This window comes from Agelaius tricolor, unplaced genomic scaffold, assembly GCF_023055355.1.
Source record: "Agelaius tricolor isolate 1412-34295 unplaced genomic scaffold, bAgeTri1.0.p SCAF_75, whole genome shotgun sequence".
NCBI classification, from domain to species: Eukaryota; Metazoa; Chordata; class Aves; order Passeriformes; family Icteridae; genus Agelaius; species Agelaius tricolor.
In genome coordinates, this window is record NW_027269335.1 from 311,666 (window position 1) to 335,674 (window position 24,009).

At 48.3% G+C, this 24,009-nt stretch overlaps 1 protein-coding gene across 2 annotated transcripts in view; it reads left to right on the forward strand.

The window, feature by feature from the left end:
- Nucleotides 1-24,009, forward strand: part of HDAC4 (histone deacetylase 4) — a 182,519-nt gene that overhangs the window by 16,985 nt on the left and 141,525 nt on the right. For both annotated transcript variants that reach the window (XM_071418104.1, XM_071418105.1), the window contains exon 2: nt 8,771-9,020. In XM_071418104.1, coding sequence (XP_071274205.1) covers nt 8,999-9,020 — 22 coding nt within the window. In that variant the 5' untranslated portion in view covers nt 8,771-8,998. The remainder of the gene's footprint in view (nt 1-8,770; nt 9,021-24,009) is intronic.

Genomic DNA, 24,009 nt, shown 5'->3' on the forward strand with positions numbered 1-24,009 from the left:
ATTGATGACACATGTACTCAGCTATTTTATGCTGGGAGACCAGATGGGTTAGGCACAGCTAGTGACCAGTTATTCTGATTCTTTGTCAGAAGGAACAAGAAGTTCAGATGTGGCTGGAACAGCTCAAGTGTGTGAAGAGAAAAGGTAAATGTTTTTCTCTCTGCCTTTGCCTACCTGAGGAGCTGAAAAACAACCTCAGTAGAGAATTGCTTTCAGCCAGTGAGGTGAGCTCCTTCTCTGCTGGCCACACAGCCTCTTCCTGGCACTGAAAATGTTGTTGGGGGGATTCTGGTTAAAAATAATGTGGAATTATGGAATTACAGAAGGGTTTGGGTCAGAAGGGACCTGAAAGACCGTCTAGTTCCACCCCCCTGCCATGGGCAGGGCTGCCCCTCACTGGTTCAGGTTCCAACCTGGCCTCGAATATTCCATTTTTAATCACCTCTCAGTCAAGCATGTAAAAGGAGTTTTGATTTTTCTGCTCCTGAGTAGTGTGTGCAGTGAGGGTGATCTACAAGGCAGGCATGAAGAAACAGGATAAACTCCCAGTCTGCATTCACCTTCTGTCAAGCACTACTTCCAGCTATCTGATTTGGACTCCTTCAAACGTGGAAACAGTAGGGTGAGGGAAAGACATGGAATTGGGAGAGAAGAGGGCCTCAGCAAAAGCCAAGGCAGTAGATTTTTATAGGTGGCTCTGCCCAATTGGTGCCGACTCCTGCGAGGCTCCGGTAGCAGCTGGAACAGGCTCCCGAGGCAGACTTTTATCCTTTCTCCCTCCCACGCGGATCCATCTGTGAGACTGCTTGTTCTTGCTGCTCTTGCTGAGAAACTGGATTGAGCTCAGAAGCATCCTGCTCTTTCAGACCCTCTGCCAGAGTCTTGCTAGTCAAGGAGGGCTCTGTATTCCTGCAGATTTGCACAGTCCCAGGTTTCAAACAGGCGGTTCTGAATCTGCAGCTCTTCCTGCTCGACTCTGAAAAAAAATAATTTCCGAGCTGTTGGCCACTTTAACCTGGGGTGAGCATGAGGTGGCATTTCCAAATTTGCTCTGGATCTTTTGTTCAGAGTTTTGGGGGACACTTGGGAGGGTTTAACTTCACTCCTCACCCACTTGGTTGTTCCCAAAGTGATTCTGCTTCTCTGTGTGTTTGGGATGCCTGCAGTGGTTTCGACATCAATTCTTGTTGAGGTCTAAAAACTGCTCAGAGATCTGCCCAGTGGTATTGCTGTGAAATCTGTGGAAGCAGAAATCATGTGAATACTCCTGTATGTTCCTAGCAAGGAAGGAGAAAGGGCACAAAACTTTGGTGGTTTTGGGGTGTCCACCAGATTATTTTTCTTTCTAGGCTGTGGAGGCACCTTTGGTTTTCAGAGCAGCTGTAAGTGCTGGTCAGGGTGGTGATTTGCAAAAGTGTCTGTGCAAGGTACCACGAGGGATTTCCTCAGTTTGAAACTTTGTGAGGAAAATACTACCAGGGCCACGCTCAATAATGTCAGTTTTGTGTTAATTTAACATAGAAATGGGCGAAGGGTGTTTTCACTTTCACCAAGATACCATGTTTTCAGTTTGGGCTGGTGTCTCAGTGCTTGGACTTCCACAAGAGATCAGTCTGAGCACCTGACTTAAAGACACAACTGAAAAGAGCTTGGGAAAAGCAGCTTTACTCAGGGAATCTGTGTGATTCCCTGGAAATCAGCTGTGGAGCGTTCCGTGACTATAAGAAGCAAAAGGCTGGGAAACTCTTGAAAACATTTTCCTTGATTATTTTTGTAGACAATTTCTGTTACATGTAATTAGATTAATTATTTCCACCTAGGTTTTCCACCCTTCCATAGCTGTGGATTAGTTCCATGTTAATAAAGCAGCTCATAATTAGTTAATAGTGTCTTGCCATTTGTCGGAAACAAGATGAACAGCCACAAGTGACTTCAGTGCAGGTGTAGCACTGTTTATATTGCAGGGACTTGCTTGTGGAATAATGGCAGGATTGCTTGTGGAACAGTGGCAGGATTGCTCCCAGGTGCTGTCCAGGAAGGCACTGCAGCTCCTGGGTGAGCTGGGAAGTTGGTTAGTCCTGGAATTTGGTGCACACAGAAAACTTGAACATGTAGGACAAACATGCCCAGACATGGAATCCCTGCTGGTGTCACCACACAGAACCTGTCAGGAGGTCGCAGTGTTTGGTGTGAGCAGCACATTTTCACCATGTGTGTGAGCTGGAGAGTGGAAGTTGCAGGGAGAGGCAGAAGCACAGTGTTTGTTCAGCTCTGGGCTGTCATGTGAGAGCCTCTTGTGATGGCTGGCTGGGAAAAGTCAGCATTTGCTAAACAAATGCACTGGGGCTGATTCCTTGAAGTGCTGCCGTGTTCCTGAGCTGCTCTGGGTGTTTGAATCACCGTGCTGAGCTTTTGATCTCACATGCAGGCACCTCTGTGCTGCTGCTGCTGCTGCTGCAGGGAAACCATGTGTTTGGCCAAGATGGGATGTATGTCCTGGCAGAGAGGGCTGGACTGGTCAGTCTGGATCCTCCTTGCTGGGGCATGTTTGTACCTGGTGTTCCCTTGGAGAGGAGCTCTTAGAGGTAACAGCTCCACTGGGTTGGGTTTCCTGTTTAATTGTCAGTTCCACAGCTCTAACTGCAGTGAAGGCTTCAGTGCTCACACTGCTTGTGCTCTCTGTCCCCCTTCCATGAGGATTCCTGAGTTTTGTGTCAACACTGCCACTTGCCAGTATTTCCCTTAACTTACTGGGTGCAGGTGTAGAAACTGGAAAGAATCTGATACGTGATTTCAGTGCAATATAGGAAGTTTTAAAGAGCAAAAATTACACTTTGGGAGATGGGGCTGTCACATCTGTGTGGGACAATGCAGGGCTGAGTTGGTTTGGTGACTGCAGGTTGGCGTTCAAATGAGATTTTAAGGTTTTTTAAGGTCTTTAAAAGTTCTTCATTGCCATGTTCTGCAGCAGCATCCAAGAGGATGTACTTTGGGAGGCCTTTCACAACAGGACATGTGCATGGTGACACTTCTCAAGCAGTGACTTGTCTCGTGGGTTTCCTGGTCCCCTGCACTTGGTGTTTGTCCTCTTTCGTAACAAATTTGTCCATTTGCTTTTGGAATCCTGGAAAATTTTTGGGTTTTTTTCCAGCACCTCGAATCAGTTTCTCAGTGCAGCTAAGGAGGAGCAGGTAAATGCAGAGAACACAGTGCAAATTGTGCTTTTTCCAGATTGTGGACCCTTTCCTTCCTCCTGGGTCCACTCAGCTTCTCACCCAGCAAAAGCAGGGAGAAAAGTTCTAGCTCTGACAGAAATAGATGGAAAGCTGAATGATCAGTGATTTGTCTGTGTTAATCATGATTCTGCATCACTATGATATCTTTAAGTCACCCCTGTCTGGGCTGCAGGTTTATTGTAATCTGCTTCACCTGCATGAGAAATTTGTACCACACCTCTGATGGTTTTCTTGCCCCTCTGAAACTCTTATAGTGCCTACTTGGAAAAGGAAGAGGAGTGTCTAGATCTGACAAAATCCACATGGTTTTGGAGGAACTGGGCTAACACAGCAGCAAATTTGCTTCTTTATTGTTATTTTTCATTATTCCATGGTAATCCAGTTGCTTTTCTGGCCACAGTTGAGCATTAAGCTGACAGTAGATTTTACACAGTGTCACCTGCTATTCTCACAGTGTGTGTTTAGAGACAGAAAACTGCTTAGAGACTCCAAACTCTTTGAGGAGGGTGTCTGATGGTGTTTGAAGTTTGCAAATACATTTCCTGGAAGAGGTGTGAGTATTGCTGGAAAAGCAGCACTTGTGGGCAGTGCTTGTGCAACCTGCTCTGGTGGGGCAGATCCAGTGAAGCTGCATTCTCCTGGAGAAGCAGGGGTTGAGGGGATCTTGTCTCAGGGCTCTGGGGGTCCTGGGGACTGCTGCCACTCTTTTTGTCACCTTGTAAAGTGGTGGCTGGGAAATGGAGGTCCCTGGAGGGGAGGTGAGCTCAGGAGGCTGTTTCACACTGGCTCTGCTCTAAATAAAGCAGCCTGGCCTGGTGGAAGGTGTCCCTGCCCATGCCAGGGGTTGGGAGTGGGGTGGGCTTTGAGGTCCCTTCCAGCCCAAGCCGTTCCATCACCCTGGATAAAGCTGCAGTAAATCTCCCTGTGGTCACAGTGAATTGTTTCCAGGCACTTCTGAGCCTCTTCCTTCCCTGCTCTTTCTGTGTGTGGATCCTGTATTGGCAGTGTTTTATAAACAAACCCTGAGAAGCAAAGGCAGCTTTCCCCCGCTCTGGTTAAAGCACAGGATCTGTTGTCAAAGGAGAACTTGAATCGATGGAGCTCTGAGAGAGGCTGTGCCTCCCTTCAGCTCGGTGTGTTTGTCTAAACCCAGGGCTGTTTGCCTCTAAATCCAGCCAGGAAGGTGATTTTGGGGAAAAAAATAACAATCTAGTTGGAATGGATCTGTGCCAAACAGGAGGATCAGTGGGTGATGCCTTTTGGAAGGGGGTGGTGGTGGTGCTGCTTCCATGGGTGTCCCACCCATGGTGGTGGTTGGGGAGGTTTTGGAGAGCAAACCCCAGGGTGCTGGGTGCTGCTGGAACAGAGGCAGGAGGTGGAATGCTTTTGTTGCACCGAGGGATGCTGGCAGCAGTGCTGCTGTGTCAGAGAGAGCCGGGCACCACAGCTCCTGGTCCCAGCCTGCAAGCCCAGCCCCAGGCCAAGATTCTTATCAGGGCTGGAGAGCAATGAAAGCTCTGAAAAATGGAGCTCTGTAAATCAAGTTCTCTGGTGGCTGTCATTAGTGGTTGCTGCACATCTGGACTTGTGATGGCACAGAAGCACATCTGGAAGGGGCTGGGAGGAGCAAGGTGAATGTTCATGCTGCCACAGAGTCACAGAACCATAAGGGGTTGGAAGGGACCTAAGAGATCACCTTGTTCCACCCCTGCACCTTCCACTATCCCAGGTTGCTCCAAGCCTCATCCAGCCAGGTCCTGAGCAGTGCCAGGGATGCATCCACAAGCTCCCTGGGCAACCCGTGCCAGTGTCTCACCACCCTCACAGTAAAACATTCTTCCAAATACCTAAACTCCCACTCTTTCCAGTGTGAACCCATTATTCCTTGACCCCTCACTGCAGTTCCTGATGCAGAGTCCCTCTTCAGCTTCCTCAGAGCCCCTTCAGATAATGGAATGTTGCTTTGAGGTGACCAACCATGCAACCTTCTCTTCTCCAGGCTGGACAGCCCCAGCCTTCTCAGTCTGTCTTTGACAGTAGGGGTGCTGCTCCAGGCCTCCTATCAACAAATCAGTCTTGGGACAGAACTGTAAAAAAAAATAAAATAAAAAAAGCTTTCTGTTGGGGTAAGAGAAGATCTGGAATTACTTTAAACCCAGGGAAGGCGCCTTGCCACGCTTGGTGGTTTGCTGAGGCTCCCAAGCAGGGAGAAATGAGGTGCTTTGAGCCCCTCAGTCTGTCCTGCAGGAACAGAGGCTCGTTTGGGGCTGTGACAAGGAGGTGACAGCACTCTCAGACTGTGGCCACCCTCTGATCCAGGGATGTGATGAGGGTACAGCTGCTGATGCACCAGCCCCTGTGGTTTTAGGGAGCCTGTGCTCTCAGGTGTGCCCTGCTAGAAGCAGGCTGAAACAAGCAGGCTTTGAGTGGTTCCTTGTGCTCCTGTTCCTGAGATTTTTAAAAATCCAGCAGTGACCAGACTCTGAAAATTCTCCTGCAAGGCAGGAAGCTGGATGATGCCAGTGCTGGTTAAATACTGTTTGCCAAACCAGTTCTGCTGGGCACTTTCTGCGATGCCACCCCTGCCCTGTCCGTGGCCGCTCTCCCGAGCCCTTCCTTTGCTCAGTGCCCAGGGATGTGCCAACCCTGGCACGGTCCCCGTGGCCCTGCCAGCCCTGGCACAGTCCCTGTGGCCCTGCTTGCTGTCTGCCAGGCCAGCTCCTGTGGCCAGCAGGTGATCCTGGGGCTGGTGGCACGCTCTGCCTGGCTGTGCCCATCTCAGCTCCCGCTGTAGCCTGAAGCGCACCCCAAAATCCAGCTCAAAAGCTTTTGGTGCACCCCAAAATGCAGCAGGGAGCTTTGCTGTGCCCCATCTGGCCCAGGCAGGGCTCTGGGGTGCCTCCTGTGTGCGGGGTGGCAGTGGCAGATGGCCCTGAGCCAGTCCCTGCCCGTGCCTCTGGAACAATGCTCGGGGTGGACTCGCTGTTCCTCGGGACAGAGGTGATCGCCCTTGTCCTGGGAGGCACTGGAGCACAAGTTAAACAAACTCGGGTTTGTTTTTCTTTTTAATCTTATTTTTTTTCCTAAACGAGATAATTTGCTTGGAAAAGCCTCTAGACCTCCCGATACCCGAGGCGCAGGGAGAGACGGCGTTTTGCTTCTTTTAATTTAAGGGATGTTTTTCTTGAGATGGTGGCAAAAGGACAAATTTACAGAATTTTTGCAGGTGGAGGCCTGGCATTGGTCTGCATGGAGATCAGTGGCAAGGGCCACCTGAAAATTACACTTTTGGGGGAGGTAATTTAAGACAGGACTGCTGTGTCCTGGAGAGAATCATGGAATCACAGAGTGATTGGAAGGGACCTTAAAACCCATCTCATTCCACCCCCTGCCATGGGCAGGGACACCTCCTACTGTCCCACACTGCTCCATGCCCCTGGCCTTGAACTCTTCCAGGGGTGGGGCAGAAGTAGGAATGGATTAAACTGGTGGTGCTGTTGAATGGTTTTTGGTGCTATTCATTCAGTCCAGCTTCTTTGGGAAACTTTCACTGTTCATGCTCATATTTGCATTCTTGTGCTGGGAAAATGAGGACAGGGAGATCTGGTAACTCCACTCCAAATCCTTCTTGTCTACAGCTGAGATGGCTTATGCTACAACAGTACCTGCTGGTTTTAATGAAAATAAATTATGTTAGTATCTTGCTAATGCCTGGTCTAAGCTGACCCAGCTCTGTTTAACAGGATGTGCTGATTAATGGGACTGGAACATCTTGAACACTCGGGATGGCAGAGACCTGCAGCGATTGGAAATGACATTTAAGTGATTTTCTCTCGAATTTGACGTGTAACATGGAACGCGTTCCAGGTCTCTAAGAATGCAAGATGGGCAGAGAGGAACTTGGAGAGTGGTGATGCTGAGACACTTGGGCTGCAGAGAAACAGCCAATTAAAGGGGGTTTTTAATGAAGCACAGCAAGGAAGGGACTGTGTTCAAGCAGGCATTTTCCTGCACATCAGGGAAGTAACTTTAGAAAGCCCATCCTGAGCAACTGCGTCGATGCTGAAAGTCTCAGACCTGGTTTTGCTTCTTGGAAAGGAACACTCAGATGTGAGTGTGCTAAGAGCTCTTCCAGGAACAGCCAGCAGTGCCTGAAATGCCGTGGCACTGTGGCCAGAGGGTCCTTGTGCAAGGCAGGAGCAGTCCCCATGGCAGCTCCAGCTGCCATCCCCCGCCCCAGCAGTGCTGCAGGGCACCACTCCTTGGGAGCTGCTGCCAGAGCAGTTTGGGGTGAGCAGAGTCAGCTGGATCCGTGGGGAAGGGCTGGAGCTGGCTGCTGCCAGCAGGGTGACCTCACCCCAGCGCTGGGTGATGCCTGGCCGGGCAGGAGGAGCTCCCCTGGGTACCCAGGAGGGCTGGGCTGCTGGTGTTGGGGTGTTCTGTGGTGCAAAGAAGGGAAGTCACCTGTGGCAGTGGGATACTCTGCATGGAGGGCACAGCTGGGTTCAGTCTGGGTCAGGGGTGTTGGCTGGCAGCTCGTGCCAGCGGCACAGCACAATCCCTGAGACAGCCTGCCTGTAAAACAGGGATGCCCAGGAATCCCAGAATGGTTGGGGTGGAAAGGAACCTCAAAGCCCGTCCCATTCCACCCCTGCCATGGGCAGGGACAACTTCCACTATCCCAAGTTTCTCCAAGGCTGGTGCAACCTGGCCTTGGACACTTCCAAGGATGGGAAATACTGGATGTCACTTGGTATAGTGCCAAAAACCCCCTGACCCCCCCCACCCCAAAACTGAACTTGAGCAAGTTCCTTTGGTCTAAGGGTGGCTGGTTAGGTCAGCATGGGTCTCAGGGGGATTTCTCCAAACCAGGGCATCTACTGCTTCTGTATTTCCATATTTTGGGGGCTGGGGCCAGAGTTTGCTGACTCTGTGGGTGATTTCCCCTCTGTTCTCTCTCCCTCCCTCTACTACACAGCCTCAAAATAATTGGGAATGGTGGATTTTTTTTCCCCCTGGGGCAGTATGGAGCTGCTTCTTAGTAATCTGCTGGAGGCTTGGGTAGAGTGGGAGTGGAATTGATTGTGTGGGTTTTTTTTCCTTCCTGCTCCAAGACCACTTCTTGGCACTGAGGAATTTTTCTTTAGACTTCTTTGGGGAACAGATGCGTGAAGTACAGTTACCACTCATACATATGGCTTTTAAAATATGGAAGCTGTTGGACTGAAGTGGCTTCATATGGTGCTGTTGGAGGATGAGAATTAACACGGAATTTTGGGTTTCTGAGACATGAATGTGGCGTTGGGAAGTTGTTTAATTGTTTTTTTAAAAAATAATGTTAAGTATTAATTTGCATCTTTATGGTTATTAATCAATGTAACATTTACAACTCTGAAAATTACTCTCTCTGCAGCCCTTAATGCCTAAAATAGCATTGTAGTTTAATCTCAGGGATAAATAGGTTATATAATGTACAATTTAAATGGCTGTTAATCTTCATTTGCTAACGCAGACATCTTTTTCTTTAATTGCAGGTTCCCATTTTAAAAGCTATTGGAAGACACTCTGCCACCCTCTTGGATTACTTCCCATACGACTCAGCATGTCACTGTGCCCTGGATTTTACAAGGTGGCCATGATTTAATCCCCACTTCCCACTCCTATGTATTGGTGAAGCACTGGAGCTCTTTCGAGCTGCTGTTACTCCCGTGGGAACTGATCTGTCTCCAATCCCTTCTCCCAAGGACTAGACATTGCCAGCAATGAGCTCCCAAAGCCATCCAGGTAAGGGTAAGGCCACTTGGAGTCCCAGCAGTGACCCCAAAACACAGTTTGGTGCATGAACACACCTTTTAATTATGCTGAAATGGTCATCCAGACCCCCTCCCTCCCTTTCCTTCTTCATCTGATACCTGGTGTGAAGGTGGAAAGTGCTGTTGGTGTTACCGAGAGTTACAAGGAAGTTTTACTGTTTCAGACTTCTGACTGTTGTAAAATTTGGGTTTCTAATGGTTGCATCAGTGAAAATAGGTATTTTCTGAGTCATTAACCAGACACTTAATTTGTTAAATCTGTGCTGATGAGCCCTAATGACATGGAGTGTACTTCCAAGGAATGGGCATGGTTCTGCTGCTGCCTTTATTGATATTTAAGAAACCTGTTGGACTTTTTAACGGGAAGGAATAGTTTTGCTGGAACAAAAGTCAATTGATCCACCTCAATGCTGTCTGGGGGATTATCCCTAATGTGTCTTGTAAATTGAGGCATGATTCATCACTACCAAATTGTGCATTTCTGTCTGTCAGGAGGATCTGTAGCTGCTCAGTTACCTCCTTTCCAGCTTAAAGGTGCCTCACACATTTGTTTTTAGGGAGTCTGGGGCAACTTTTTGTGTTAATTAGAGCTTTGTAAGAGGAATTTTAATTGTGCTTGGGCTGTTTCAGTTTATGGTACAGAACTGGCTGCTGGGAAGCAAATAATCCAACAACAACAAGGCACGTGGAAGGACTTATTTCACTCTGCCTCTGAGAGATTACTCTGTGACTTCAGTTTAATCAGGCTGAGGTTAACAATTAAGGCTGAAGTGCTAAAAGCCAGAGAACAGCCCCAAAGATTTAAGGGGGAAGAAATCCTGCAATAAATAGGGGTGCTGGAGTCTACAGGCAGCAGGGGGAGATCTGACCTTCTCCTCACAACTGGAATGAGTTTAGGAGTCTCTAAAATCATCAGAATGATCAAAAAGACAAAAACAAACCTGGCCTCTGCTTCCATAATATAGCAGTGTTAGATTATGAAGTTTGTTGGTACTATGAGGAGTTGAGAAATGTGTGTTTGTATGAATGCAGGTGTTTACTGGAGACACAAATGCAGAGTGATGTTTTTCAGGAGCTCTGTTCTTCAGATAACAGATAATTGTTGTTTCAGTGTTTCCATGACTCAGGAGTGAGGCTGGGCAGCTGTGGCCAGCTGCTTTTCTCTCCTTGTGGTGGTGGGACACCTTAAACACCCACCTGCAGTCCAAACCCAGCCGTGGGTGTTTCTTGGCTTCTCAAGGAGCTGCTCTCCTGAGGTTTGGGAAGTGGTGATGTCCTTCCTGGTTGGGCTACTGGCAGTGGAAGCCTGATGCTGGTTTGCCTTGCTTCCTTTCATAATTCATCACTGAACACTTGTTTCTCCTGCCTCTTTCTGCTGCCTTGGCTCAGCATTCCTGTAAATCCAAAAATCAGCTTGAGCTTTGTTTTTCTAAGGAACCTTTCTAGAATGGTGCTGAGAAGGGTGGTCTGATCAAAAGCCAGGGTGTGGCTGCTGGGCAGGATGCTGCTGGATACCCACCTTGTGCCCTTCCTGGGTGCTGGGTTCTTACTCTGGTTGTACTTCCAAGGGTTGGGTTGGAATTCTGCAGTGTTTTGTGGTGGCTTTTCACCCCTCATGTTCTTGCTGCTCGTTTCTCTTTCAAGAGTCAGTTGTATAATAAGGAGCAGAAATATTTCTCAAGCCTTGCCAAAGATGACATCTGGACTTCTCATGTCAGTTATCATAGCCATGTTGATTATACAGCTACAGGTAATTATTCCTAATGATGGGCATTGTTTAAGAGAAGGCTCTGGCTTAACTCAAGAGCCCATTAAGCCTTGCTTCAGTGGGTTCAAGCTTTCTTCTCTAATCTTCTCCAAGGCCAGCACTAATGGGATGTTTTAGGAGCTGTGCCATGAAATTGTTGCGGCATAGATGAATGCAAGTGGTTTGGGTTGGGTTTTTTTCTCTGTGCTTTTTCTGATTTTTCATTTCACTCTGCAAAGCTTTTGTGAGAAGTGTTGGGCACCGAGAGCTTCTCGCCGAACAAGGTGGAAAAACACGGAGAAGATTTAAGCTGGCTAAGAAAAGTGTGACTCCTTCCCCCACCACTGCCTCTTCTTTTGTTGTGTTTTGGGCTAAGATTCTGTAGGGAATAAGAAATAGCTTTTGGAGAAGAAGAATACCCAGGTGGGAGAAAACTTCCTGGGAGGCATCACGTGGCCTTTGGCTTTTGGCAGAGGAGTCGCCGCCTCTTCCAGCGCTGGAACAAAGCTGGAAAAAAAGACGCTGGAATTGTGCTGCGAAGGCTCAAGTTGCTGCAAAGTATAATTAAGACAATTAGGCTAATTAAGATAACATTTAGGATTATGACAAAGCTTGGGGGGGGGGGCAAGGGAAAGCATGTTTAGTTTCACTCCTTAACCTGTTCACGTTGGCCACAATTTAGGCTTGCCTTACATAACCTGTGGTGCTCACCTTACCCAGGCTGACTGGGTTGGGAGTAGGTGTGGGGTGTTTTTATAGGGTTTTTTAAATATTTTAGGGTTTTTCCCCCTTCTCTTGTTTACCTTAAATGATTCCTTGCAGTTGTCTTCTACCTCCCCCCTTAATTTTCAGTGGCTTGAGTTTCACTATCGTTCTCTTCTTTAATCAGTAAAGATTGTTCTGCTGATACTAGTTATACATAAAGATTAGTTTTAAAAAACCAAAACACTTAAAGTTAATCACTCAACTGATTTGTATTTGTTTAAAGTTCACTTTCCTTTGTAAAAGCTGAAAATCTCCATGTTCAATGAAGCATTTTGTTTATGAAATGTTATCCTGCAGGAATTAACCAGTCTGAATGCAAATGCTCCATCCTTTCTTCAGAGCCACTCTTGCAGAGATGCAAATTTCAGCTACATTTTGCAGTGCTGAATGTTTGATAATTAGGAATATTGAAGTTTTGAGAATGAGCTGCCTGGCTGATAGGATACAATCTGCAGCAGGGATCATTAGGGCTGAGAGGAGCTCCTGGAGGAAGCAGAGAGCTCCGGGATCACACGGCACCGGGAGAACGAGTTGGGGAGTCACGTACTGTGATTTGCTGGGCAGATAAGGACTTCTGTACGGGGCTTTATCTGCAGCCAGCCACTCTGCTGCCCTCCTCCACAGCTCAGTGAGGCATGGAAAGCCATTTCATGCAGCACACACACACACACACACACATGAGCTCTCCCCATGAGCATCTCCCAACGTTTTGCACCGCACGATAAATATTTGATGCGTTCTCTTTTTAAAGATTAAGAAGTTTCTGTGGAGATGCATTTCAAGGCGGCTTTAAATGACACTGACCTACTTTCTGGCAGCAATGAGGCTGTCTGGGGAAGTTATCTGGGGGCAAGAGCATCATTTCAAATAAACATAGGGACTGGGGGGGGTGAGCTCCAGCCCTCCTCTAGAAGGGCTGGGCCGTGGTGGGTGCTTGGTGACTGTGGAAGAACACCTGGACAATGGTGTATGATGGAGGCATGGAATGGTTTGGGTGGGATGGGGCTGTGAAGCCCACTCCATCCATGGGCAGGGACACCTTCCACTATCCCAGGTTGCTCCAAGCCCCCTCCAACCTGGCCTTGGACACTTCCAGAGAGCCTTGCTTCCCCTTACCAGGTGCTCTGGTTTTACTGGATTATTCTAGAGTGGGAATTCAGAGGCTGTTCCCCTGAGCAGCCTGGTCCCCCAGTTTTGGGGGGGGACTTTGGGGTTGGCTGTGGGGTAAACTCAGCAATAAGCTCTGGTTAGAACAGCTGGAACCTCCAGCAGATGGAACTGGCCATGTCTCCATTCACTTTTCTTTCTCCAGCCCACGACAGAACACCTTTTCCACCTTCATTCCTGTTCTTACCCATGTGGGAGCTGAGCCTGTCCTGGATTTCCTCTAGGAACGGTGTCATTTTGAGGTCCTTGAAAGTTTTAAGTCTGCTCCCACTAAACCTGTGAAGTTTTCACTTTCTGGAGCTTCAAATAGTTGGGACTTTCTGTGCAAGGGTTTGATTGTACCCTCAAAAGAGAAGAATAGTTTTGTGCTTCAACTTGGGGTTCAAGCTGAAGTTCCTGCTAGGTCAGTGTCCCTGCCAAGTACATTCCTCTCATTTCTGCTTTTTCTTTAAATGCAGTTCTTGCACTTAGGAATTCTTTAAAAGCCTGTTTCTAAAGTAAGTTTTTTAGCCTGTGATGTTTCCTGCAGTGCAAAGATAAGAAGCAGGTACTTGTGATGAGAAGCTGAGAACTCTGGATTATTTTGAATGAAGTACAGGGTAGGGGAAGGATATAAAAAAGGTTGTACTTTTAAAGTTGGGTGATTCTGCAATAATGTTTGAGATAGTCCTTGGGATCTTGTGTTCCATTTGGAAAGGAGACAGACCTTTTTCTACAAGGTTACTGCATTTTTGTTACTCACTTCTGGTCAAGCCCAGTTTGCCCTGTGTCTCATACTTCCCCAAATTCAATCTGCTACCGGAAGAGTGGGCAAACAATTGCAGCAAGGTTTCTTCTTTCACTGCAGTGTTTAGTGTATCTTTTTCATCCTCTGACATCTGCAGAAACTGCCTTTACAGTCAGAGGATAGCTGGGAGCTGGTGAACGTGGAGTAGCAGGTGCCTGACTGGAGAATGAACAATTGTGGAATTGGTAATTCTCCCATCTTTCAGTAAAGGTTTGCCAGTCCCTTCCTCCTCATAGCTTGCCATGTACCAGAAATTCCCCCCCCCCCACTTTTATTTCTTTATTTTATTATTTCTATTTAGGCCATTAAGCAGGGAAAGCCTTGACACCTGCACTGTTTGAGCTGCCAGGTGGAGTGGTCAAACCACTGAGAAGTGGGGCACACAATTTATTCTTCTGCTAAGAAAACAAAAATTAATACATCAGCAGGTCTTTTAAAGGTTTTGTTTCCATAACCAAAATCAAAGTAGTGTTGTTTCATCAGTTACTGGGAAAATCTAAAGATGCTTTACCTGCAGTGCCCTGCCTTGCTTTGAGGTGCTCAGCAGCTCTTGGGGTCCCCCCTGGGGATTGCTGTCACCCTTTGGCTTGATGGACTCATTTGCTCAGGTGTGGAAGCAGGTTTTTAGCCTTTCAGAAGGATGAGGCTGATATTAAACTTCATACCTATTGAAAAGTGAATTCCATATGGGAATAATCCCAGGGGGGCTTTTCTGAGACCCTCCTGTCTCAGCTGGAAGCCACCCCTGGTGGCAGCAGTGCCTGTGGGAGTTCCCAGGAGCTCCTGAGTGTATTTGGGGTTCAGTGGGGCATTGCTGGTCCTGCTTTGAACCCTGGCAGCATAGGCTTTGCCAGGGAATCCACAGGCCAGACTTAATCTTCTCCGTGTTTGTAGCTGCCCTGCTCCACTTTGATGTTGCAAGAAATGTTTTGGAAGCTTGAGTTGCCAAGCGTGAGGAGGTTCTGCCAGGATGGCTGGGCAGGGTCAGCCCGGGGAGACAAGAGCCTGACCACAGCTACCTGTGGATACCTGGGGAAGGGGGGAAGCACAGGCAGGGTTGTGACAACAGCCATTAAATACACCCTCTCAGCCTCTGCTCATGTGTGATGTGGATTTTTGGGGGGGCCGATGGAGTAAATTTTACTTTTATTTGTTGTTTTGTTGTTTCTTGGGGTTTCTTTTCTGTCATTTTGGTTTTACCAAGGGCTGAACAATCCCAGCACTGAAGAACAACTTCTTTTGCTGACTTAGCTGTGAACAGAGCAGAAGCAGAGTGCCTCTCCTCCAGGAGAGCTGCTTGCAGTAGAGGGGACTGCTGGAAACCCCCTGTGCTCTGTGCGAGGGCTGGGATCAGCAGCGCGTTGGAGAAATCGCAGCCGAATTCAAAGAAATCACCTGTTGCTTTTTTTTTAAAAAATCAATCCTGACCCTTTTGCTATTCTGGAAGCCCTTGTGCTGCCAAACCACATAAATAGCTTTATGGGGCAAATGGTGATGGGAGCTGTGAGCTGCCAGCCTTGGCCTCAGGTGTCTGTTTTGTCCTCCTCTGTGATCCCACCAGGATCAAACCACGGAGCGCAGGGTGAGGGGCCGTGGGCTCTGCGTGCTCCCCGTGGGCTGTGCTGTGGATGCTGAGTTTTTCTGGCAGCTGCTGCTGTCCCTGAACTCCCGTGTGGTGACTCTGTGTCCCGTGTGGTGACTCTTTGTGTCACCTGGGATCAATGGCCCCGGATCAATGCTGGGGCTCGGCAAACGGGAGCGGCCGGAGATGGGAAACGCGGCCCCGGCTGGGTGATCTGCTCAGAGATCTGAGAGCAGTTGGATTTTTTGTCTGCTGCTGGAAAGGTGGTTTCGGCAGCTCTGATCAATTGACAATTCTTCAGGCAGGAAACCCTTAAAGCCTGGTGGTGATGTTAAAATAATCCCTTGAGAATTGTATTTTGCTCTTCTGTTTCGGCATTCAAAACTTGCACTTTCTACTCAAGCAAGGCTTAACCCTCTCTGTTAACTGTGACCTTTATTTTATGCTGCCTATAAAGAGAAACAGTTTTAAATGTTTTTTTTAACTCCTGATCTAGAAAATGCTTGAGCTGCTCCTGTGGGAAGACATAAAAGCCTGAACTAGACCAACCCTCTCTTTAATGGTCATAAAATCATCCAAAACAGTAAAAAAGATCATACACCAAACTCCACAAGTCCATCCAAGTACTGAATCCTTGACGTCTGTCGCTTCAGGAAAAATCTCTGCAACTTCCCAGAACTTGCTTTATTCTAACTAAGGTGCCAGTGGTCTCACAGAACCTCTGCCAGGGGAAAGCATGTGATCCTCACAGCTTACCAAACCCAGGAGAAGGGCTCTGGCATCTCTTCCCTGCCAGCAGCAAGAATCTGATTGGCATTAGATGGCTTTTTCCCTTCCTTTTTTTCCTTTCCAGCAGGTGCAAGGCCTGTTCTGCAGGCTCGTAACTCTTGACAGGTTTATCATGATGTCTTCTTGGCAGGTAGGGCTGATGCTATTCCTTCAGCCTGCATTAAAGATTCTTTTCTTTTTCATTTTTTCTCTTCAAAGTGGAGCTCTGTGCAGTAACTCTTTCAAGGAGGTGATGGGACTGTTGCCCCTGGTTTCCTTCTTTTTATCTTAACTGCAGCAGGTAGAGCCAACCTGAAGGGTCACTACACCTTCACCACCACCTCCACCTCCCCCAAATAAACTTGAGACAGGTTGATCTGAGCAAACACAGCACCAAGTTGTGTTGACAGATGTTTGGGAAAGGTGTGATTCATTCCTCTCATGTATTTTCTTTTTCACAAGGAAAGTTACGCAGGCAGGTTCTGCTCAGGCACCGCCTGATTCCTGAATCCTTCTGAAGAAGCTGCTCTGTGGAAGTTGCCCTTTTAATTTTTTTTCTTCCTTTCCTCTCTTTTCAGCGGTGTTTGTCATGGGAGACCTCAGCCTGTTGTTTTTAGCAGCTCACCAAAGCGCTTAAGAAGAATTCCTCCTCCTCCACTGATTAATTTCTGGCATGGAGCACAAAATAGCTCTTGCGTCAATAAATCGTCACAGCCCTCGCTTGTCTCTGTCAGCGTAAATACTCTTGGACTCCAGCGTGCCCCCAGGCAGGCCAGAGGTCCCAGTTCTGCAGCTGCAGGGTGGTCGAGTCCAAGGGTGCAAGGCTGGGCTGGCAGAGCTGCTGCACTTTGTGCTGCCAGCCCCTTCACCCCCCACCCCTCCTTAACTTCTGGAATTCTGTTCTAGTTATAAAGATATGTATTGTTCTGCAGCTTAGAACTTAATGGGTTTGGGTGCATCTGTTTGATTTACTGGGAAAGCAGGAGTGTGTTTGTGGCTGTGAGCAAGGTTCTGCTCAGTGACTCCTAGCCCTCGTTTCACTGCTTCACCTCCCATCACTTGGGAGGCTCCTTCTCAAGCTGCTTGCTCAGACTCTGGTTTTTTTTTTAAATTATTTTTTTATTTTACTTTTTTAATTTTATCTTTTTTGACTGGTATTTCTGGTGTTTGCTTTTGTTGGAGAAACGGTGGACAGCAGTTGCACAAAAGAACGTGATGTTTTGGGAGTGATTGCCCAAATCATTGGGCAACAGGGACTTGATCTTTAGATGTTCCAGCCACCAGATGAAAGAGACTTTCTGCAAAGCCATTTGCTGGAACAGCTGTTGTGCAAACAGCGTTCTGAATGCTGCTGGAAATGGGGAGGGGGGTGAGAAACCTGGAAACTGGGTCATCCTCCTGCACTAGGGAAGCTTGAGGGAGCTGCTGGAGAGGCTGGGACCATCCATTGGGAGCTAGAGAGTGGGATGGAAACTGCTGGCTGTCTGCAGAGGTTCCTCCTTGCAGAGTGCCTTGGTGGAACTGCTCTCTGGCCTTTCCTGGAGCACGTTCCTCCTCCCGCTGCCCCCACAGCTGCCCTGCCTCTAAATGGAGCAGTTGAGCAGACTTGAGAATAAGAATGATCTAGAAACGTTTCTAAAATTTAGATTTTTTTAAAATATTATTTGTTATTCTCTAATCTACATCAAAATACAAACACAAACTGCTGGTGGAAGGGTGGGGGAAAATTCCTCAATATCCCACCTGTGGGTGAAAACTCTTGGCAGGTATTTTTGCCAGTTTTGAGAAATCAGCTGTAGCTGCTCTAAACCAAACTGTTCCATTATAAACTTCTGCAGGTATTCCTTCTGTCCTTTGAAAAACAACCCATTCTGTGCATGCCAATGGATCAACACTGGAAGGGGGGCCTTGATGGGTTTGGAAGAAATCCCAGAGGTAGAACACCTATTTTGGGGAGAACACTGTCTGCTCAAAGGTGACTTGCATTGCCAGGAAGGAGAGCATGGCTAGCTCTCAGCCTCATGTGGGGATTTGATAAACTCTGTGTTTTCCAGGATTTCTCATCTTGTTCCCTTGGCCTTCCTCCTCCTCTCTGGAGCTGCAAACTAATATTCACGGAGAGATTTATGTGTTTTGGCCAAAATGCAGAATGTGTGCAAAAATGTCCCCGCTACCCTTTTCCCCCATAAGAGCTCGAGGTTTGAGAGTGAAAACGCAGGTTTAAAAGCATTTTTCTGATCAGTTTGTTTATTCCTTGGTCTGTGATGTGCAGGGTGGTGTTGGGGGAGCCCCAAGGGGTTGAGGTTGGAGGAAAAGGCAGCGGGGGTTGTGTCACTGGGGCTCTCTGGCAGTTCCCTGCCCGTGCCTGTGTCGGGGTGCAGGCTGCATGGGCTTTTCCTGCTTTTCTCTTTCTTCTTGTTGATGCCAGGGTGGTGTTTTGGCTCTGCAGTGGGCACAGAGCAGCTCCCCTGATGTGGCTGCTGTGTGTTTGTCCAGGCTCCTTCTGTCTGAACTGTTCAGGGTTTATTCCTTAGGGCTGGGCTGGGGCTGGGCTTTTCCACAGCCTGGTGTTGGGTCAGGGTGCTGGAGCCTGCTGATCTCACACACACACACACACACACACACACACACACACACTCACTCTCATTTTCCCATCTCAGGTGTCTGTGGTGCCTCTGAACAGAGCATCACGTGGCATGCTGTGGGCAGTGAGTGATGCTGGGGTAAACACAGAGCTGCAGTTTGCTGGGTGAAGCTGTGGCAGCTCAGGGTGTGCTTGGCTTTTTCCCCTCCCCTGGATGTGGGTGCTGGAGAGCTGGAGATCCCCTGTCCCCACTAATCAGGCTGGGACATGGGGTAGTTGTTGGTTCTGGGAGCTCTCTGAGATGCCCATCCCACATTGAGGAGTCTCTGAATTCCTTTGTGCTTGAGGTCAATTTTTTTTTCTTGTAAAGCACTGGAACAGGCTGCTCGGTGCAGTGGTGGAGTTGCCATCCCTGGAAGTGTTCAAAAAAACATGTGGACTCTAAAATGAAATATTTCCTTCCTATTTCAGCTTGTGTTTCATGGTTGGGGCTGCTTTCTTCAGGAGAGGCAGGCAGGAGAGTCCCTTCAGGAGCCACCAGTCCCCAGGGCTGGGTTCTGTAGTCGCAGCAGCCCAGCTCTGCTGTGGGATGAACCCTCCCTCCTGGGGAAGGTGAGCTGGCATAAAGGGGTCTGCTTGTGGTGTCTTGTTTGGCTTTTCAGGCTCCTGAATCCAGAGAGCTCTGCAGAAGGAGCTTGTTTTTATTCAGAAATAATGATACAGTAGTTGGTTTAGGCACATAAACATTTGTGGCTTGAGCAGGCAGAGGTATGATACACACTTGTGTTGGGAGATGAGTTCTGCCTCGCTGGAAACTCCTTTTTCCTCTTGCAAGAAACAACTGTGGGACTAATTCCTTTGAACATTAGAGGGTTTTTCACCCCCCAAAATCTTCACCTGGTTTTATTTTGCAATAAGAAGCAGTAGGTTGTGTTTAGGAACCGTTGTTGGTGAGATTGTATCTGGCAAAGACACCATCTCACCAACAGCTTTCAAAGATTTGGAAGAAGGCAGAATGCTCAGTATTTGCTCCTTTAATATTTTTGCTTACTGTTTCCCACCAAGCCTGTGTTTCCATCGTGTCTGTGAGCTTCACTAGCTTTGTCACATTTGCAAGTTGTTAATAACATCTTGGTTTGTTAATATATTCTCGGTATTGGCAAATTCTCTGTGATTTATCTGCTTAGATCTGCGTTATTTACCCCTCTGCCTCTTCCAAGTTAATGATTTCCCTGACTAAGGATACCTTTGTGCACAGGGAAAGATGCAGGGAGGAAAAATCCGCCTGGGATGTTTCTCCTCCCTCCTTCTCCTCCCTCCTCCTCCCAAACTGGAACTAGTGGAGGCTGCTGGCCACCTTCACTGGTCATCTGCTGAGTCCTTTAATTGAAGCACTTCTGATTCAGAGCTTCCACATCTCCTGGCTCAGGTCTTGGATGCAGGCAGAGCATTTGAGCTGTGCTGCCTCTGGTCCTCAAATTGTAATTTCAGCTCAAGCCCTTTCTTAGGTGTTGGGACAATGAACTGAAGTGTGTGGGGTGTTTTCCCCTCAGCACTGTGGGGCTCACAAAGTGCTGCTGTGGGTGCAGGATGACAAATGCTGCCACATCTAATGAGGGATCACTCTGAGCATCCCATGCCTTGCTGTGTGGCTTCTTGGAGCCGCTGACCTCTGCTCGGTGCCCTTGGCCGTGCCAGCCCAGCCGCGTGCTGGCAGCTGGGAGATGTTTTGTCTGGCAGCAGGGAAAGCTTGGTGCTGGTGAGAAGAGCTGAGAGGGCAGAACACACGGGATGGGATGTGCTGGGTTTGGTGCCTGGCACGGCTGTGGCAGCTCTTCCCTGGTTACCAGACATGCCAGGAGTGCCAAAAGCTCGGGGGGTGCAGCCCAGATGGGACCGGGACTCGCTGGGCACGTGTGGCTCTGGATGAATTGTCCTGTGCTCCAAATGAGTGGCTGTACACGGAGCAGGCACGTGGGCACAGCTCTGCTCTCAGCAGGTGAAGCTGCGGCAGGAAAACACCTCAGGCTCAGGAAGACACAATAGCAGAGCGCAGGGAGCCGGGCTGAGGCTGTGAGGGATGTGGGATCCGTGCTACCGGAGGCTCAGAGGCAAAAATAGCATCATTTATAATAGTACAGGGGAAGGCTCCTGCGCGACGCCTTTGCATTCTGCCAGCCTGTAGTGAATGGAGGAGTAGTTTGCTTACAGATGACAAGCAGGGATGAATAAGCACTTAAATTTTTTGGTGCTGGAGAAACAGCTTTTCCATCTTGGCCCCTGAGCTAGTCAGTCTTGCAGTCCCTTTCCTCAGAGTGTCGCTTGCTGCTTGAAATACAGGTGTTGAGAGGCACGGAATTAAAACTCTCTCCGCATCTCTTGGCCTCCCTGTGGGCTTCCCTGTTCTGCCCTTGGCATGCTCTAGGATGTGTTTTGACTGGGCTGTGTGCTGATTTTGGAGAGGACCCCTTTACTGCCTGGCTTGCCCCCAACAGCAGTAGGAGATATCCAAAGCACAACCCATGAACTCCTTCACCAGCTATAAACATGGCATCACCACAGACTAAATCCCTGATGGATTTTAGTGGATGGACAACTGGAGGTGAAATGGAAGAATAAACACATTCATTTGGGTGCTTGAAGAAGAGCAGTGAAGTGTGGATAGGTGTAAAGTTATGTCCTGGAGTAAGGAACTGCTGTCCCTTGAGGTCTCAGTGCTGGGGCTGCTGGCTACAGCAGTGTTCCCTCTGCCCCTTGCTCTTGTCCTATGTGCTTAATTTCCATGGAATTTCCATGGGACACCTTAAGTATTTTAGCTGTTGGAATTTTGTAATGGGAGGTAACATTGTTTGGATGGGGTTTTTTTTTAATTTTTTTGTTTTCTTTTTCCCTTCTTTCTTCTCCTAAACTGCTGCTTTGTGGGCTTTCTAAGGACCTAGTCCAGGGTGGAAACAGAGGGAGAAACACCTCGTGGTAAGGAGTGGAATGCACCTAGTGCTGTGTGTTTCTTCGAAGTCAATACTGTTAATTGCTTTCTTGCTGCTTAATGATAAATTTGTTAAGACGTGGCCAGAAGTGGTTCTCTGGCCAGGAAAATGTCCTTTTTTGCTGTTGTGTTTGCCTGAGCTAGCAGTGGAGAGATACCTGTAGTACCTGAGGAACAGGCCTCATGAAAACTGGTATTTTGGAGCATTTTTCCCCTTGCCTGCCCATGACTAATGCCTGCACCATTTCTGGTGTGCCCCTCTCACCACGGCGCGTGGGTGTGTGCAGATTTGTGTGAGGGCAGTGTGAGGAGAAAAGCCAGCCACGGCCTTGGAAACCAGCAGGCATTGCAGCAATGTCCATCAGGGCTTTTATTATTTTCATATTTGGCTCCAGCTGAAATGTCAGTGACCTCCTGCTCGGAGAGGTCCCATCCACAGGGAGCCCTGGCAGGCGTTTCCCAAACACGGCACGGGGATCTTGTACCCTCTTACAGGACACATTTTGCACCCTTGCATTGCAGTTGAGAGAGGGTCCCAGGCTTACTTCCTTCAAGCATAACTTGTGGTGGTGAGGTTGGCAAGTCCTCATGGGAATTGGCCTCTCCTGAAGGTATGAAACCAGCCCCAGGCTGGGTTGTACCTTAGGAAGCTGAATGTCACCCTGAACAAGTGTCCTGCCTGACAGTGAGAAGCACAAGGTTATTTTGGCCTCTAAGAAGCAAAACAGAGAGCCCAAAATGGGAACAGAATATAGAATCATGTGTGAGATGAGTTTATAATTCTGGCTATTTTGGTGCTTGCTAATTTGGTGCTTTTGCTGGCCCAAAAGGTGAAGATAAAGAAGGCCAGGCTGGCAATTAAATGTGCAGTGAGAAGCTTGGGGGACACTTAAAGTTTGGGGCTACTTGTTGTTTGCGTGAACTGTGGGAAATACTTTGTGAACAAAATTTTCCACTAATATGGGGTTTGTGAATAAATCAAGATTATTGCAGATCAAATTTCAGAGAGAAGCACCGGAGCAGCATGAGCTCCGTGATTTTCCAGCTCTTGGTGCGTTCATTCCTGTGTGCCAGTGTTTTGGGGAGGGAAAGGGGATTCTCTGGGACCTATGCTCAGCTGAGTCAGCTTTATTAGCGCTGCACGACTTCCTGAATTGCTGCCGAGGAAGGATGTGCTGTTGACTCAGAAGAAAGTCTGTGATGTCTGGGGACAAGGTCAGCGAAGTGGATGCCTGAGTTCCAGCGTGCTCTTGAGGCTGTGAATCACTGTGACAGCTGAAGTGAGTGAAAAGTGCCATTTTCTTTAAAAAAAAACAAAAAACAACCAACCCCAAATGAGAAGGTGGAGGAAGGCCCCAGAGGTCGTGCTTGGTTAGATAACAGGGCAGGATGGAATTTGTGGTTTGCATCATTAAATTTGGCACTGGCTTCAGCCGAGTGTTTCGCCCGGCTGTAAACTCGTGCGTTCCCTGTGGCTCGCTCCTGTAAACTCCGTCTGCACAGCTGCGAGCTGTGCCGTCGTGTGCAGACTCAATTCCTGAACTGGATCGGGACAGCGGAGGATTTTCTGTACGGAATCTTCTATTAAAAACACGCCCACACTCCCCAATCAGCCTTCCTTTTCCTCTGCAAACTGCTCATTTGTCTCCGAGCGCTCTGTCTGCCTCGAACATGCCTGTGTGTGTGTGGCATAGCTTGAATTTTTATGCCGAGGAATGTAAACACCAAATCCGCACAAGACTTGCTGAAGAACTCCGGGGCTCTGGTGCATCATCTGTTTGTTATGTAACCTGATAGAATGGGAGCAAAATAGAAACCAGATGTCAAGGCAGAGCAATTACAATTTTTCATCTGCGAGCGTTACAGTAAATGCACTTTGTGTTCCTTCCCCCCCTCCCCGAATGTGGGGTTTTATTTGGGAAAGTGCTGCGAGGGACCTTGGAGCTCTCAGCATGGCTCTTCCTTAAAGACTTTGTTATTCTGTACTTGTGTTCCTTAATGTAATTAGAGTCTGTGTGCTACTCCAGATCCATGAGCCAGTGTATTCCCAACTGGAAATGAGCTGGACACAAGTGCTGAGTCCCGGGAGAGCCCCTCTGCATGTCCAGCTCTGTGGGTTACGCGGTCAAGCTGCACTAAATTTAGCATTCCTAGGGAAGCTGCTTTGCTTGTCATGTTTAAATTTGGCAAGAGAATCCCCTCAGAACAGGTTTGGTGCGGGCTCTGCCGGGGATTCCGGAGCTGGAGGAACATCTGGGAGGGGAGCAGATGGGAGCTGCAGTTAGCTCGTTTGCTGCCATTCGCCGAACGACGAGAAGGATAAAAGGGAAAATGGATAATCATTGATTCTCTCTGGTGGGGAAATGGATTCTTCCACTGCTAGTTTATCCCAGAGGTTTATCTCTGCTGCCTTCCATTAAATAAGGCAAGCCCTTGGTTGAGAGAGGCATTGATGCACGTCTGTCTTGGTCTTCATGTGCATCTTCACGAGTTGAGGCGTGTGTGTGATCTCACCGAGTAGGAGCCGATGGGAATTTTCCTCTTCCCTTCCCTCGTGTTTTTCATCCTCCTGTG